Source organism: Rutidosis leptorrhynchoides, chromosome 9 (assembly GCF_046630445.1).
Source record: "Rutidosis leptorrhynchoides isolate AG116_Rl617_1_P2 chromosome 9, CSIRO_AGI_Rlap_v1, whole genome shotgun sequence".
NCBI lineage: Eukaryota > Viridiplantae > Streptophyta > Magnoliopsida > Asterales > Asteraceae > Rutidosis > Rutidosis leptorrhynchoides.
In genome coordinates this window covers 12,574,888-12,591,250 of record NC_092341.1, presented here as the reverse complement: position 1 = coordinate 12,591,250, position 16,363 = coordinate 12,574,888, and the positions used below count along the sequence as shown (strand labels likewise).

The following is a 16,363-nucleotide window of genomic DNA, read 5'->3' as shown; positions in this document are numbered from 1 at the left end:
TGCACTTCTAGACTTACAAAAAGCCTCGGGACCACGTTTAGACATGAGTACCGCACATCAACCACAACCCGACGGACCGAGCAAACATACGATTCAAACCTTGGAAACCGTAATACGAATTTGCATTAGCAACTTCAAATTTACTTGAGAAAAGTATTTGCCTTTAGCCGAATTCTAGTACTACAATAATTTTCATTCGAGTATTAACGCCACACCTTTTGAGAACTCATGTAGCCACAATTATCATTTTCTAAATTGTTGAACTGAAGTAGGTGACATGCAAACCACCGAACCCGGACTCATTCATGAAATAACCGTTATGATCGTTCAAATCCAAGGAAGGCTCAAGGTGGACCGTAGTTGCCAAAAGAGCTATGCTGATGTTAGACGTGAACCTCTCGAATTCCAAGTGGGTAACCACGTAACGTTAAAAGTCGCACCTTGGGAAGGTGCAATCCGTTCCGGGAAACGTAGGAAGCTAAATCCGCGATACACAAAACCTTTTAAAATCCTGGGGCGTTTTAGACCCGTTACTAGCCGTTTAGATTTTTCAACTCATTCGAGTCTCCGTTCATCCTACATTCTATGTATCAAACTTAAAGACGTGTCTTGCGAAACAAGAACTTGTTATCCTCTTCGATGAACTTACTATCGATGACAAACTTCACTTCCTAGGATAACCGGTTAAAATTTTGAATCATGAAACCAAACTCTGAAACGACGAAAAATCCCGACTGTCAAAGTTCGTTGAAACACCCAAAGAAGTACCCTTACTTAACCGTAGAATTGACAACGCAAGATTTCGAGGGAGAAATGACAACTACTACTTCCAACTAAATTTCGGGACGAAATTTCTTTTAAGGTGTAGGTAATGTAACATCCCGCATTTTTCCGTTAAATTATTTTAACGCCCGTCTTTTTTTTAGATAATATCTTCCGTTATCTAAATTTGTACTTTTCGTTGACTAACATTCTAATATTTCCGTTATTTAATTATAACATCACTCGTTTACTCGAGCGTTTTTAAAATAATTCGTTCGGTTAATTCCCGCACCCGACTACAAACTTGAGGGACCAATATTGCCAAGAGACCAAAGGTGTGACTAGGTCAAATGGTCAACACCTTCCTCATCCATTCATTCATCCACCTTTTTCTTTCTTTCTTACTTCCTTTTTCTCTCAAGAACACAAACGAGAATTCATCATCTAAATTCGTTTTAGGGAGCTAGCAACAAAACAAATTACATATTTGGAATCCTCTCTTCATCCTCTACAATTTGATACCAATTTCATCTCGTTTGGGTAACATTTCTAAAACTCTAGATTTCTCTAAATTCGTGTTTTTGACTTGAAATGGTGTTAGTTAGTGTCTATGGCTCGTGTCTAGCATGAATATATGATTTATTTGCTCGATTTGTTGTTTTGTGTAACTAGTATGAACATTTGAAATGGGCGTGCTTAATCTTTGATTTTGGATAAGTTAATGTTGTTAAATTGTTAAAGTTCATGTATTAATTGTGTTACTAATATCATTAGCTTCAATTTGATGTGTAGGTTGCTTTAGAAAACTTCATAAACTTGAATATTGATTTTGTGGGTTTTGGTTAGGGTTTGATAACTCTTAAAATGGATTTTTGATGATTTGAATGCCATGAAATATTGTTGGTAAGTGTTTGGTTGGATTGTATGCTTGATTACCTTCGAAACGGCATATCATACATGTAAATTGGTTGCCCGAATCATGAAATGCATTTTTGTGAACTTCAAACTTTGAAAATAAACCTTTAATGATCATTTGATGAGATTTCGGTTATTGCAATTGATTTTTTTGCTTGATGAAAAGTGGTTAGTTGTGTTCCTCGTCAAAATACCTTCCCGATGATATAAGATACATGTTTTGGTTGTTTGCGGGTCATAAATTGAGAATGTTTGAAGTTTGGTTCGTGCATTTGTTTGTTGCAGCAGAAACAGGGTCTGCATACCAATCTGGACGCCGTCCAGATTATTGGACGCCTTCCAGGCCTTCAATGCTGGACACCATCCAGCAAATCTGGATGCCGTCCAGTTACACTGCCAGTTTCTGGTTTGTTTTACCATTTTACGAAAAATGTTTGCTATGCTACGCACCTCCAATTCACATGTAACTTGTTCTAACATGCTCATATATGATTAAAAACCTCAGAAAAATAGTTCGGGATCCGACCCGAACGTGTTGACTTTTCATTAACTTTGACCCGACCAAAGTTGACTTTTAATCAAACTTAACCAAATACTTATGCGATCATTCTAACATGCTTTTATACTTGTACCTTGCATGAAACATGACAATTTGATTCACATGCTATATAATCGAGTCGTAACGAGCCATAGAACTAATTGAACACATTTTGCCCGACCTTGTGTCGTAACCGGTTAATTGATACAACTTACTTGTTTAGGTCAAGGCTAAGCAACTTTCATGCACACGTTTACTTTGTGAAGTACATTTATACTCGTACACTCGAGGTGAGATCATAGTCCCACCTTTTCAACAACTTTTATACTTTTAAATTGTGGGCTGAGAAACATATACTTTGTTACATTTTGTACTACTTACTTTTGTGCTTTGAACACAAGTTCGATGAAACAAACATTCTACAGCGAGTTTAGAACAAAATCCTTAATTCGATTATCATTAGTTACACTTGCCGGGTGTAAGCGAGAACTTATGTTGTATGGATCCATATGGGTTTGACAAACCCTCATTCAAACGGTTCGCTACCGTTTACGAATGAAATATATTTTCGAGAAACGGTGTATGTTCTAACACTATTGTGATGGGGTTCTATGAAAGGAATGTTAAGCATTGATAATTGGGTGCTCGCGAACCTATTTTTGGAATGAAACTTTTGGATGATCAATTTTATGGAAATACTAAATCTTGTGATTGAAAAATAACGTTTATTACTACATCTATGATTTCACCAACGTTTTTCGTTGACAGTTTTCTATATGTTTCTCAGGTTCATACTTGGCAACTTGATACATGCTTCCGCACACTTTGATTACTTGCTTGGAGTCAAGCATACATGCATACGCTAGTGATAGCACCTTTGGATTCAAACTTAAAGCATACATACTTTCGCTATTTATAGCAAACCGTGATTTTAAACTAATTATGTTGCAAGTTGTTTCATTTACACTTCATAACTTTTGTAAACTTAAACTTATTGTCGATCCGTTTGGTAAACTAAACTTTGTAAGTTTTGTATGTTTCAAATGAATGCGACATAATTATGGTCAAACGTGTCTCATATAGGGACTACGACCACGTAACGGGACCTAAGTTAACGGCGCCGTCAATGACGATTTTGTCGGGTCGTTACAATATATAACTTAATGTGCATATATATATATATATATATATATATATATATATATATATATATATATATATATATGATTTCAAGTTATTTAGTAAACGATAGTAACATTCGATTATTGATTCGATTGATATTTAGATAAGTTAACTAAAACGTTTAAGATGAACCAGTAAAACACTAATTTGCTACAGTATTTTTGAATTGCTACAGTACCCAAAAAGCTACAGTGTTTTCGAAAATCACTATTTGCTACAGTGACTTTGCTGCAGTAAAACACTATTTCAAAATGAAAATGTATATATGTATATGTATATACTACGAGATGATGATTTATAGAAGCAAATAACCAAAACACTTAATTGATTAAAGCTACACTTCGAGTGACATAGTTTATCAATGATTAAGTTTAATTTTTGATAAAGGTACACGTCGCGTAACGAAAAGTACTAGTTTTCTAAGCGTACGAAAATGCGTTCGAGAAACCGGAAGCGGGACATAAGTCGAACGTAAACGTACAAGACATCGAAATAAAAATTACAAGTCACCTATACACGAGAATATAATATAATATATAATTAATTAATTTAAATTATTTATATTATATATATTATAAAATTATGTCGACGAACAAAGAAACAAAAAGATGTGAGCTGGAGACAGGTGGCCATGCGATCGCATGGCCAGAAGCCTAGTAAACCATGTGATTTCATGGCAGGCAATTTCAAGCCAACACTATAAAAGCTCGACCATTTCTACTTCTGATTCAATTCATTTTACTCCGTATTTATTTTATTAATTATTATTATTATTAATTATTATTATTATTATTATTATTATATTATTATTATTATTATTAATATTAAGATTATTATTATTAATCTTATTATTAATAGTATTAGTATTATTATTTTTACGATACAAAAATAATAATATACATAAAATATTACGACGAAATGATGTCCAAATGATTTCAAAATGGGTTTTCAAGCGGGATAGAGCTAAGAAAACTATGTGTTATAGCTATGGAGGTTATGGGTAATATTCATGGGTACTGTTCGCAAGTCAAACCTAGTGTTTATCATCTCTGTTGCGTCTACATACTTTCCTGCAATATTGAATCACAATATTGATACGTAAGCATTTATATTTTATCTTTTATAAATAAATAGTATATACATGTCTAGTGCTCGAGTATATATATTTATACATGTTTGTATGCTAAATTTCGTCGTTAAACAGTTTATAATGAATCACGAATTAAATATATATATTACTGGTAAAAGGTATATGATATACATGTTTTCGGAAAGCTATTTGCTACAGTAAAACACTATTTGCTACAGTAAACACTATTTGCTACAGTAAAACACTATTTGCTATAGTATTTTTATGTCGACGAACTAGCAAACAAAAGCGGATCGCATGGGGTACTGTAGCAGGCCAGATACTATAAAAGCTCGAACTGGTTCAGCTTGTTTCTTCATTCTTTTTTTTCCTCGTATCATTTAAATTATTTATTTTATTATTATTATTATTATTATTATTATTATTATTATTATTATTATTATTATTATTATTATTATTAAGATTAATATTATTATTAATCTTATTATTATTATTATTATTATTATTATTATTATTATTATTATTATTAATTAGTATTATACATAAAATACTACGACGAGGTTATGAGCGTGTCACTTTCAAAATGGGTTTTTGAGCGGGATAAAACTAAGGAAATTATGGGTTATAACTATGGAGGTTATGGGTAATGTTCATGGGTAATATTCGCAAGTCAAACCTAGTGTTTATCATCTCTGTTGCTTCTACGTACTTTTCTGAAATATTGAATCACAATATTGATACGTAAGCATTTATATTTTATCTTTTATAAATTAATAGTGTATACATCTCTAGTGTTCGAGTATATATATTTATACATGTTTGTATGCTAAATTTCGTCGTTAAACAGTTTATAATGAATCACGAATTAAATACATATATTACTGGTAAAAGGTATATGATATATATGTTTTCGGAAAGCTGGCGAAAAATCAATAACTTTTCATTTAGACACCGAATAGTTTCGATGAACAGATTAAAAGATATGATCAACTGAATTATGATTGACGTTAATTGAAATTGCTTTTGAATCTGCAATTAAGATTTAAACAACTTGTTTACGAGATTGATAAAATGGATTTTTGAATATTACCAACCGAGTAAATGAATCCTTATATAAGGCACGTCTCGTTTTGTTGAACTATTGTCAAAATTGACTTTTTGAAACGACTTTGGATAACTTTTATATGTAGATCTCGAGCATTAGAATTGTGATACACTATGACCTGACCTAGCTTGATAGACATTTATTGACCAACATATGTTCTCTAGGTTGAGATCTACGATTATTTGATATTCCGAGTTTCGGTCACATTACGATGAACAACTTTATGTGCTGCTAATGTGAGTTTCATTTGCTCTATTTTTAATTGCTTTTGCAATCTATATTTTTGGGCTGAGAATACATGCACTTTATTTTAAACGCAATGGATACAAGTACATACTAAATTCTACACTGAGTTTAAACCGAAAATCCCTTAGCTTTGGTAACTAGTAGCTGCCAGTACATAGGATATGGACTGGTGGGCGCGAATAACAGTATATGGATCCATAGGGCTTGACATCCCCGTCCGAGCTAGAGCGCTAGCCTTTTAATGGACGTGTGTTATTTGAGTTTAGGATACGTTGGTTTGCGTGTATTAAAACAAATGGGGTTATAACGTTAAAGTTTAGTTACCAGGGTGCTCTGTTATGTAGAATCTATTGATAAACGTTTCTGGAGGAAACAACTGAAATCTTGTGATCCACTTTTATATACAGATTATGCGAAACACTAAAACTATGAACTCACCAACCTTTGTGTTGACACTTGTTAGCATGTTTATTCTCAGGTTCCCTAGAAGTCTTCCACTGTTTGCTTACATGTTATACAAGCTATGTGCATGGAGTCTTGCATGCTTTATTCAAGAAAATGTTGCATTCACAAAACCATCATCATGTATCTATTTTGACTGCATTGTCAACGGAAGAATTATTGTAAACTATTATTTACGGTGATTGTCTATATGTAGAAATCATCAGATGTCGAAAACCTTGGAATTAAATATTCATTTATGGTATGCCTTTTCAAAAGAATGCAATGTTTACAAAACGTATCATATAGAGGTCAAATACCTCGCAATGAAATCAATGAATGACGTGTTCGTCTATATGGATTTGGAGCGATCGTCACAAAAACTATAGTTTTCAACTATTAAAAGAAAAATGATAAAGAAGAAAATAAAAATAAAAAGAAATTTCATCGTTCGTAAGAATACCATATTGGAACGCCTAGTGAAACGAAGAAACGAAGTGAAGGGGTGACAGGCCCGACATTCAAAATGGAAAACGCTAATGAAACTTTGCACTCCATATGCAATATTTCGAGGTTTTACGGAATTTGGAAAAACTTTTGCATAAATCATCTTAAAGAAATTGTGTGGTAAACAGTAAACCTTTTGAATAATTAATATTAATATTAATATTAATATTAATATTAATATTAATTATTAATACCTATATCTAAAATGCAAAGCGAAGTGAATTGTTCTATTCCAGTGAATAGTTCTATTCCTTTTCACTTTTCGCATACTTAACCCCCCAACTTCTATTAAAATACAAAGCACAAAGTGAAGTGAATAGTTCTATTCCTTTTCACTTTTCGCATCCTTAACCCCCCAACTTCTATTAAAATACAAAACGACCCCCACTTTAATTATAATACAAAACTTAACCCCCCAACTTTTATTAAAATACAAATCCATTAATATTAATATTAATATTAATATTAATATTGATACTAATCCATTAAGTGAATAGTTCTATTCCTTTTCACTTTTCGCATACTTAACCCCCCAACTTCTATTAAAATACAAAACGACCCCCACTTTAATTATAATACAAAACTTAACCCCCCCAACTTTTATTAAAATAAAAATCGAACCCCCACTTTACTAACTTTTTTTTTTACTAATATTCAATTTTGACAAACTTAACCCCCTAACTTTTATTAAAATACAAATCAAACTCCCACTTTATACATATATTTTTTTCAAATTTCACAAACTTAACCCCCTAACTTTTATTAAAATACAAATCGAACCCCCACTTTACTAGCTTTTTTTTTTAAAAAAAAAGAAGCAACTTTTACAAAAGGAACAACCCTTCAATATTAGATGTCGATTTTTTTTTTTTTTACAAAATAGATCTAAGACTTTTTTTTTTAACTCGCATTCAAAACGGAGCCCCCGGCACGAAGCGAGGGCTCCACAACTAGTTAACTTCTAAATAGATAGAATAATCTTTGCTTTAATATATTTGTAAACATGCATGGGAGGCCAGGTGGGGACTAACCCGATCGATCACTCGGGTACAAGATTTTCAGGGGCTCAATTTTTTATATATATACACACACAATCAGAGATTGAGAAACATGAGAACTAGGTAAACACAACTGAAGCAGCAGATGCGAAACACAATATGTCAAAAAACATCAAAAGCTCTAAAAAAGAATCAAAGTCCACTAACATTTTAACAAGATTAAAAGAGATTTTTTAAATAACTAATATTATTCGTAAGAGCCTAATGACCTTTTAAATAGTTTATATTATTCGTTAAGGTTTAAAAGTTTTTTTTACCTCATTTACTTAAATTCTTGAGACTGACAATGTAAACATACAATAGTGTCTTACACTATAAAAAGTAAAAAGTAGATGATTTTTTTTTGTTCGAACTACCCGATAAACGAGTAATTCGACTTAGAAAATGCTCTTATTTACACCACACTATGCAAAATCAAAACCAAAAAAGTTATTACAATATTCACTCATATATGAATCACCAAATGCTCTTATTTACTGTTCAGATTGGCTTCCTTGATAATTATTATTATTCATCTGTCTAAATTGATAATTTTACCCATTAGGTTTTTGTAATGCTCCTGCACCCTTCTTCCCATTCTCATAAACAATTAACAAAATTAATTAAAAATAAAGTACTATACAGTATTATTTTGACCTTATTATACAAGCAATATGAGTTGTATGTATACACAAAAACAAAAGGGTAGTGATATCTACACAACCAATTTTTACAAATACACAACCAAATATACTTTACAGTGTTATACTGTACAATACTGTAATGCATGTTTGGTTATGTATTTGTAAAAATTGTTTGTGTATATATCATCACCCAAAACAAAAGATGCTAAAACATGATTCTCATCATATACACAGTTCTCTTTCCACTTTTACTGCCACATCAATCTTCTTTAATCCATCAAAATCGCCCTAAATAAAATACATACAGTTTTATGTATCTTTAGCTCCATAGGAGTAATACTCATCAAACATTTCAACAATGAATTCATCAATTCGAAAAACACACACACAAATGCTCAATTTCCTACTGCTATTTCTGCTAATTTCACAATTTAAATCAAATTCAGCTGACAACACACCATTAAACTGCACAGAAACTTCTCGATTATGCACTTCCTTCTTATCATTCGCTCCATCACAAAACGAAACCCTAGACGTCATCACCAGCATGTTTGACGTTAAACCTAACGACGTTACAGTTGAAGGTAACGGCCGTAACAATATTTTCGTTAGAAAGAACTGTTCGTGTGCTAATTCACCAGTCCATAAGTATTTAACGAATACTACTTATACTGTACGAAAAACTGGCGGATCTGTGTATGATATTGTGGTTGATGCGTACGGTGGACTTGCGTATGTATCTAATTTCACGCGCTCGGCGCGTGCAGGTGCGGTGGTTTCTTTACAGCTGTTTTGTGGTTGTTCGAGTGGATTGTGGAATTATTTGATGAGCTATATTGTGAAGGAAGGTGATAGTCTTGAATTATTAGCAAGTAGATTTGGTGTTAGTATGGACAGTATTGAAACTATTAATGGAATTATTGATCCTGATAATATCACTCTTGGTGCACTATATTACATACCCTTGAATTCAGGTTAGTTTTATTTATTTATAAAATAAAATATATTAATTAGTGTTTTATATTTATAATAACTGACCTTAATTTTGTGATTTGATTGTAAATTAATATGCGTATGCATCGAATTTATTGTATAGTTCCAGGCGAGCCGTATCCTGTAGTGAATAATTCTATCCCTGCTCCCTCTCCATCACCAGATGCTGATGCCAATGTTATAGGTAAACATGTGATATATGTATGCATATGTAATATGTCTATGTATATATGTATGTAGGGCGAGTTCCGTTCGAACACTTTAAAAAAATAAGAACGGTAGAAACACAACATATTTACACATCAAGTGACTAAAATCATAAGATTTGTGATAATGCATCTCGAATATGCGTTGTAAAATGGATGCATAATATTAGAAATGCAGAGCATAATAGGAGGAAAAAAAAAAAAAACATCTTTTCACAATTTAAGATGCAGAGCATGAAAAATGGATGCATACATGTTCATTCTTCGTACTTATCGTTTGTGTTTTTTAAGTGTTTATATATGCGTTTGTGTTTTTTTGACATCGTAAAGAGGATTGTTGATAAATTAAAATGCAATTTTGTGTTGCAGTAAAGGGAATTAAACATAAGAGTGATGCAAAGCATTGGTGGATAATAGGGAGTTTAAGTGTTGGTTTGGTTGTAATTATAGCACTCGTGTTACTCTTTGTGTGTGTAAAATCATCAATTTGCTTCCATGATGGCCGCTTAAAGGATCCTGAAGATGAACGGGTCAAGTTTCACATGTTACGAACAACAAGCTTTTGGTGTGGGTCAGGTAGACTCTGCTTCAAATCTAATGATTGGAGACAAAATATTGAGGAATCTAGCGACCGACATACCAACATTCCAAAAAGTACGTACTTTGGGCTTGTTTTTTTTTTTTTTTTTTTTTTATAGGTTTTATATCTTAGCTCCTTGTTCTAATGTTTCTTGATAACTTTTTGTTATTGCAGTTATTGGGACGGATGTTTTTGATGTAGAGAAGCCTATTGTATTCTCATATGATGAAATATTGTCATGTACGGATGTTTTCTCTGAGTCCAATCTTTTGGGTCATGGTACATATGGATCTGTGTATTATGGTTTACTCGGTGAACAGGTTTGTTATTTGATACATTGATTTTTTTTTTTTTTTTTTTTAAATATTGGGAACCATTATTTGTCTAAACCTTATCCCTACATTATTCTTTAGGAAGTTGCTATTAAGAGGATGACTGCTACAAAAACTAAAGAGTTTATAGCTGAAATGAAGCTTTTGTGCAAGGTTCATCATACAAATTTGGTATGAATTTTTTTGACTTCAGTTATATTACTATCTAAATGTTTAGTTCTTTCAATTACTGAGTTTATTTTTTTTATTTTTTTATTTTTTTTGCTATTGTCAAGGTAGAACTAATTGGTTATGCGGCTAGTGACGATGAGCTCTTTCTCATATATGAATATGCTCAGAAAGGTCCACTTGCAAGTCATTTGCATGATCCTCAAAACAAGGGTAAGTTTCTACAGACATTGTAGTTAATCCTATATAGTTTTTAATAATCCCTGAAACGGCTTTACTTTAGATGGTGCAAAATGTCAATATCAATCCTTACCTATCAAAAACATGGCCCATTAATCCCGTTATAATACGTATGTGGCTCACAAATAAATGTCTAGCAGACTCATCAGGTCAAGTTGAATATATTAGCTGTGTATAAATCGTGTTAGATGGTCAAACATTGAATATTATCCAATTAGTCAACTTCAACTTTATTTATAATGCACTTTTGTTTTTATATATATATACCAAATAAATGTTTTTATGTAATTTAGGTCATCCTACATTATCTTGGATTATGAGGGTTCAAATTGCACTGGACACTGCAAGGGGACTAGAATACATACACGAGCACACTAAGCCTCATTATGTGCATCGAGATGTCAAAACAAGCAACATCTTACTCGATGGTGCTTTCAAGGCGAAGGTATATATATTATCTTGCTCCTATTATTGAGTAACAATGGAATTTTTTTATATTTTATTATTTACAAATATCTTTTTTCATTAAGCAGATATCAGATTTTGGGCTGGCAAAACTTGTTGGAATAACTAATGATGGTGAAGCTTCAGCCACAAGAGTTGTTGGAACTTTTGGTTATTTAGCTCCAGAGTAAGTATACAACATACATGTTTGCTGCTAAAACTTGTTTTTATTATATTTACAACTTACATCGTATGATGTCACAGATACCTTAGGGATGGTTTAGCAACAACAAAGAGTGATGTATATGCATTTGGCGTTGTTCTTTTCGAGTTAATATCAGGAAAAGAAGCCCTTACACGAACTGACGCTGTTGTGAAGAAAAACACTGACAGACGCTCGTTGGCCTCCATTGTAAGTCTCCAAATTTTCATCCTTTTTTCTTAAGAATTTTAAATTAATGTATGTGCATAATTTCCATTAATTTGTTGTGAAATATTGCAGATGTTGGCAGCTCTTAAACACTCACCTGATTCAATGAGTATGTCAGGCTTAAAAGATCACATTGATCCTAATCTATTGGACTTATTTCCACATGACTGTGTTTTCAAGGTAATATGGGATTTTTATAAAATAATTTTAAACATTTATAATTATAATTATAAAATAATTAATATTTTATCATATGTTTTGTAGATGGCAACACTGGCGAAACAATGTGTAGAGGACGACCCAATATTGCGACCAGACACGAAACAGATTGTTATTTCACTTTCTCATATTCTTTTATCATCTGTGGAGTGGGAAGCTACTCTTGCGGGGAACAGCCAAGTGTTCAGTGGACTCGTTCAAGGTAGATAGATGATAGTCTCATCGGAAAATTACCTATTCATTACTTATTAAAGATCTATCCTCAGTTTTCACCGTTACGTGGCGTGTGTTATGTGTAAATAGTTGCATAGTCGTTTCGTTATAGTGTCAATCAGGGTGAGGTTTTATACGTACGCATTGATTTATTTGTTTCTTCACCATATTCACTGTCACATATAAGATTTTGTTCTGAAAAGATTATTTTCTCTTGTAATGTATAAAGATGTAACACGGAGCAGGCAATCATGCATTTGGTTTACATTTGACAGTACTTACAGCTAGGAGTTAGGATTTTCAATATTTGACTACACAAATCTAGCACGAATCAAGCTGACATGAACCAGACATCGAATTACATTAGATCGAAAATGGGTTCTCGAAACGGACAAAGTTATTTGGGTTGGTTTGGTTTAAATGGTAGATTCAAGTATCCAACAGCCCTTCTCAATGAACCAGAAATCAAAATTTTTAATGATTGACCTATACCAGGCAATTGAGACTCATACAGTCAAATTTGGGTCTACTAGGTCAAGCTGTCGGGTCAATTGGGTCTTGAAAAAAATTAGGCCTAGCAACATAAATCAAAGCTCAAAAAACGATTCAAATGGGTTTCTCTCCAACCTATTGAGTCCTATACAAAAAAATAAAGAAATAGGTTTAATGGGTATCAATACTCAAAGATCAATAAATAAAAATAGGTCTAATGAGTTTTGTGAATGGGTCAAATGGATCGAGCATAAAAAGTTTCATCCACAAAAAATTTATGAAAGCATTCATAGTTATATCATTTATTATGTATATATAATGACTAATAATAACTAAAATTATCTAATAAAAGTAAAAAAGCGATGTAACCCATTTGACCCAATTGACCTGTGACGCGTTTCGACCCGTTACCCAGACCGACCCAACCTGACCCGTTTAAAAAATTGAACCGTTTGACCTATGACCCATTTCAACCCAAAACTATTTTGACCCGTTACCCAAACCGACCCAACCTAACCCGTTTGCCAGACATAGATTGACCATAGGGCTCAATAAAGTCCATCAATGAGGTGATATGGATAAAAGTTTTAGTCGAGATAAAGATATCTATATAGCATGTTGTTGTATTATATGGCGATTTGAGATGTGAGTGTTTATTGTGATAAAAACATACAGTTGTGTGCAACAGAGTAATAAATATTACTGATGGAATTGTAAAATGAAGCTCTTTATTTAATTGTAAAATGAAGCTCTTTATTCAACCATCCCACAGGGGGTTAATACCACAAGAAGATAGGACTAGAGATTTCCATGTTGGTGACCGATTAGCGTTAATTTTTGTCCACTATTTAGCCAACAACGTAAGGGTAGGAGACTTGATTACTGCCAATTCCCCTAGTATTCCAAGTCGCTACCCTCATTGTTTACTTTTATTAGGGCGTTCACTACTAACAAACATGTTTTCTATGAAGTTCTCGAATTCGGCGTTATTGTTATTTTTAAGATTTTTCTTTGGGTTTAAAATCTTACCATTTACTTTGATTGGTTTTCGAGGGAATTCAGAAGGTTGATCGACTTGTGTATCATCTGCATCAGAATAATCATCCAACTCTGCTTCATTAATTTCTCTCGAAAATATATAGTGATTGAGCAAATTGAAGGCCAGACAATCAATTTAGCCCAACTACTTCCTTAGCCCAACAGGCCGTCAGTTAATATAAACCCTGGAGTTCAGCAATTAATCAACCACAATCTTACGCTACCGTTTATAATTTCAACCTTATTTCATTCACCAACCCTAACCTTAAGCTGTTGGTTCGATCAAGATGACTACTTTCTCTTCAGAGATGGAAATCGGGACAAGTGACAACAGGTACGTTCCTTTAATTCATTCATTGATTCTAAACAAACAAACACATGAAATCGATTCCCCAAAACTTTATAAAGAGTTTTGTGTTTCTAGCTATATGAACGATCGATCGATCGATCGAAAAGAGTTTTCTGTTGAATCTATTCGGTATACCAGAAAAGTTTTCGGTTTTTTTTTTTTTTTTTTTTTTTTTATTTTTGGGAACGACCGAAAAGTTATCAGTTCACCTTTGATTGATATACCAAAAATTTCTTTGAATAAATTAAAATCCTAGTTAATCTCGTTTGAAGGAGGTTTTATTTATTATTTTTGTATGAACAAATTGATTGATTGTGGGCTTGTGGCAGATATCCAAATATGTGTGATGGAGCAAAGGATAAAGGAGGAAAAACAGCGATTGTTGATTGCAAAATCCCCCCTAAAATAGGTACGCATTATTATTAATTTAATTAATTTTTATTTTTATTATTATTATTATTTATTATGAATACGGATTGATTATTACTTTTTCTATTATTATTATTAAAAACTTGACTTGATTGATTTATTGATCCATTGATTGATTGTGAGTATAAACAAGTGGCAGATAGCGATAGCGATGGCGATATGTATAGCGATTCTGATGATAGCGATTACGATAGCTACAAGGAAGTTGTCCTTACACAGAAGATCCATTGTAAGGACGACGTATGGATTGACGCCGATCCCTTTAAAACTGAGTCTAAACTGGTCCAAATGCGTTACAGAGCCGATCATGGGTGCATCCGAGAAGTCGAAAGCGATAGCATAACCCTTGAGATGGTTAAGGAGTTTTGTGAGGGACGTGCGAAGATCCTGGATGATGCTGCTGAAAAAGAAAACGAAAAATTCGATATCGATTTGTTGAATGAGTTTAATTCCAAATTTCTCCAAGACCATGATGCTTTTCAACTTATTGTTGTATGCCTCCTATTCTATTCTATTCTATTCTATTTTTAGTAGAATTTTGGTTTGATTTATTTTTAAGGTCCAGAATCCGACGTCATGATAATATATAGTTGGATCATTAATTAATTAATAATTTTTCGTTAATTGATTATGATTAACACAAGTGCCTTTGTTGTTTATCTCAGACAGACAGACCAGAACACAAACACTTTACCCTTTTTTTATTTTCCATTATATCCTTCTTCTTTTTTTATTATCTATCTTTAATTAATTAATTTTCTTCATAACTTTCTGTTTTCAATTTAGGCTGGTTTCGATTTGGATATAGTAAGCCTCATCGACCTGATGATGCCAGAAGTTGTTAACTTGTTCACCACCAAATGGACGGAGGATGAGGTTTACGACTTCTTTACAGTCAACTTTAAAGAGTATCATCATCCTGAGGAGGATAAATTCAATGTTCCGGTTCTCTTAAATGATTGTGAGTATATGAAATTCAATTTCAGCGACTCCCGTAATAGTCTTGCGGATAAATTCAGTGTTATGAAAAAGGATCTCTTGAATTATCGGGAGTTTTTAGATTTCAATTTCAGTGACTACCGTTATAGTGTTTTTCCTAACAGAGACGTGAGAGGTACGTACGTGTATTTTTTTATATCTCTCCTCCTTCGGTCAATTAATTATTAATCCCAGTTGTTAAATATATTTTCCTATTATTATTATTATTAATTATTAACAAATTGATGATTGATTGATTGTAGCCGACCATTATTTTTGGGATTATGATATATTAAAACAGAATTTCCATTCCCTTCGATCCTATGAACAACGGTGAGTTTACTATACTACATTTATTACTACATATAAACCCTGCCTGCCTAATTGTGTTAAACTCTTTCGAATTCAATATAATCTATTGCAGACGACATTGGCTAACAACGCATTTCCTTTTAAGACGCCCGTGAGTATTGTTTTTTCTATCGCCTTTTATTATTTTATCTTATTCTACTTTTTCTAATATATTCCCGATCATACTTACTTTTTTTTGTTTATCGACGGCGGCGATTTCATTGTAGTCGTCTTGATCGCGTTTTCTTCATGCAAAATGTTCTGTGGATGAGGGAGAAAGACTTGTTATTTAGTCGGTGTCTCCGGATGAGGAGTACGGATTGACGGTGAATAGGAATGAATAACGATTATTACTTGTTCTATTATTATTAACAACTCGACTTGATTGATTGATTGATCCATTGATTGTGAGTATTAACAAATGACAGATAGCT

At 32.8% G+C, this 16,363-nt stretch overlaps 2 protein-coding genes across 2 annotated transcripts; both read left to right on the top strand.

Annotated features, from left to right (window-relative positions):
* The first annotated feature begins 8,688 nt into the window (after positions 1-8,688).
* On the top strand, positions 8,689-12,552 carry LOC139865763 (lysM domain receptor-like kinase 3). The gene is made up of 11 exons (XM_071853862.1): positions 8,689-9,441; positions 9,564-9,644; positions 10,036-10,320; positions 10,421-10,566; positions 10,660-10,749; positions 10,854-10,959; positions 11,280-11,431; positions 11,520-11,617; positions 11,695-11,842; positions 11,933-12,040; positions 12,125-12,552. Exons 1-11 carry the CDS (start codon positions 8,826-8,828, stop codon positions 12,287-12,289), a joined length of 1,995 nt encoding a protein of 664 aa, XP_071709963.1. The 5' UTR covers positions 8,689-8,825; the 3' UTR covers positions 12,290-12,552.
* A 1,186-nt stretch (positions 12,553-13,738) lies between these two features.
* Positions 13,739-16,045, top strand: LOC139867753 (uncharacterized). Its single transcript, XM_071856108.1, has 5 exons — positions 13,739-14,156; positions 14,501-14,580; positions 14,740-15,092; positions 15,387-15,718; positions 16,003-16,045. Exons 1-5 carry the CDS (start codon positions 14,110-14,112, stop codon positions 16,043-16,045), a joined length of 855 nt encoding a protein of 284 aa, XP_071712209.1. The 5' UTR covers positions 13,739-14,109.
* Positions 16,046-16,363: the final 318 nt, after the last annotated feature.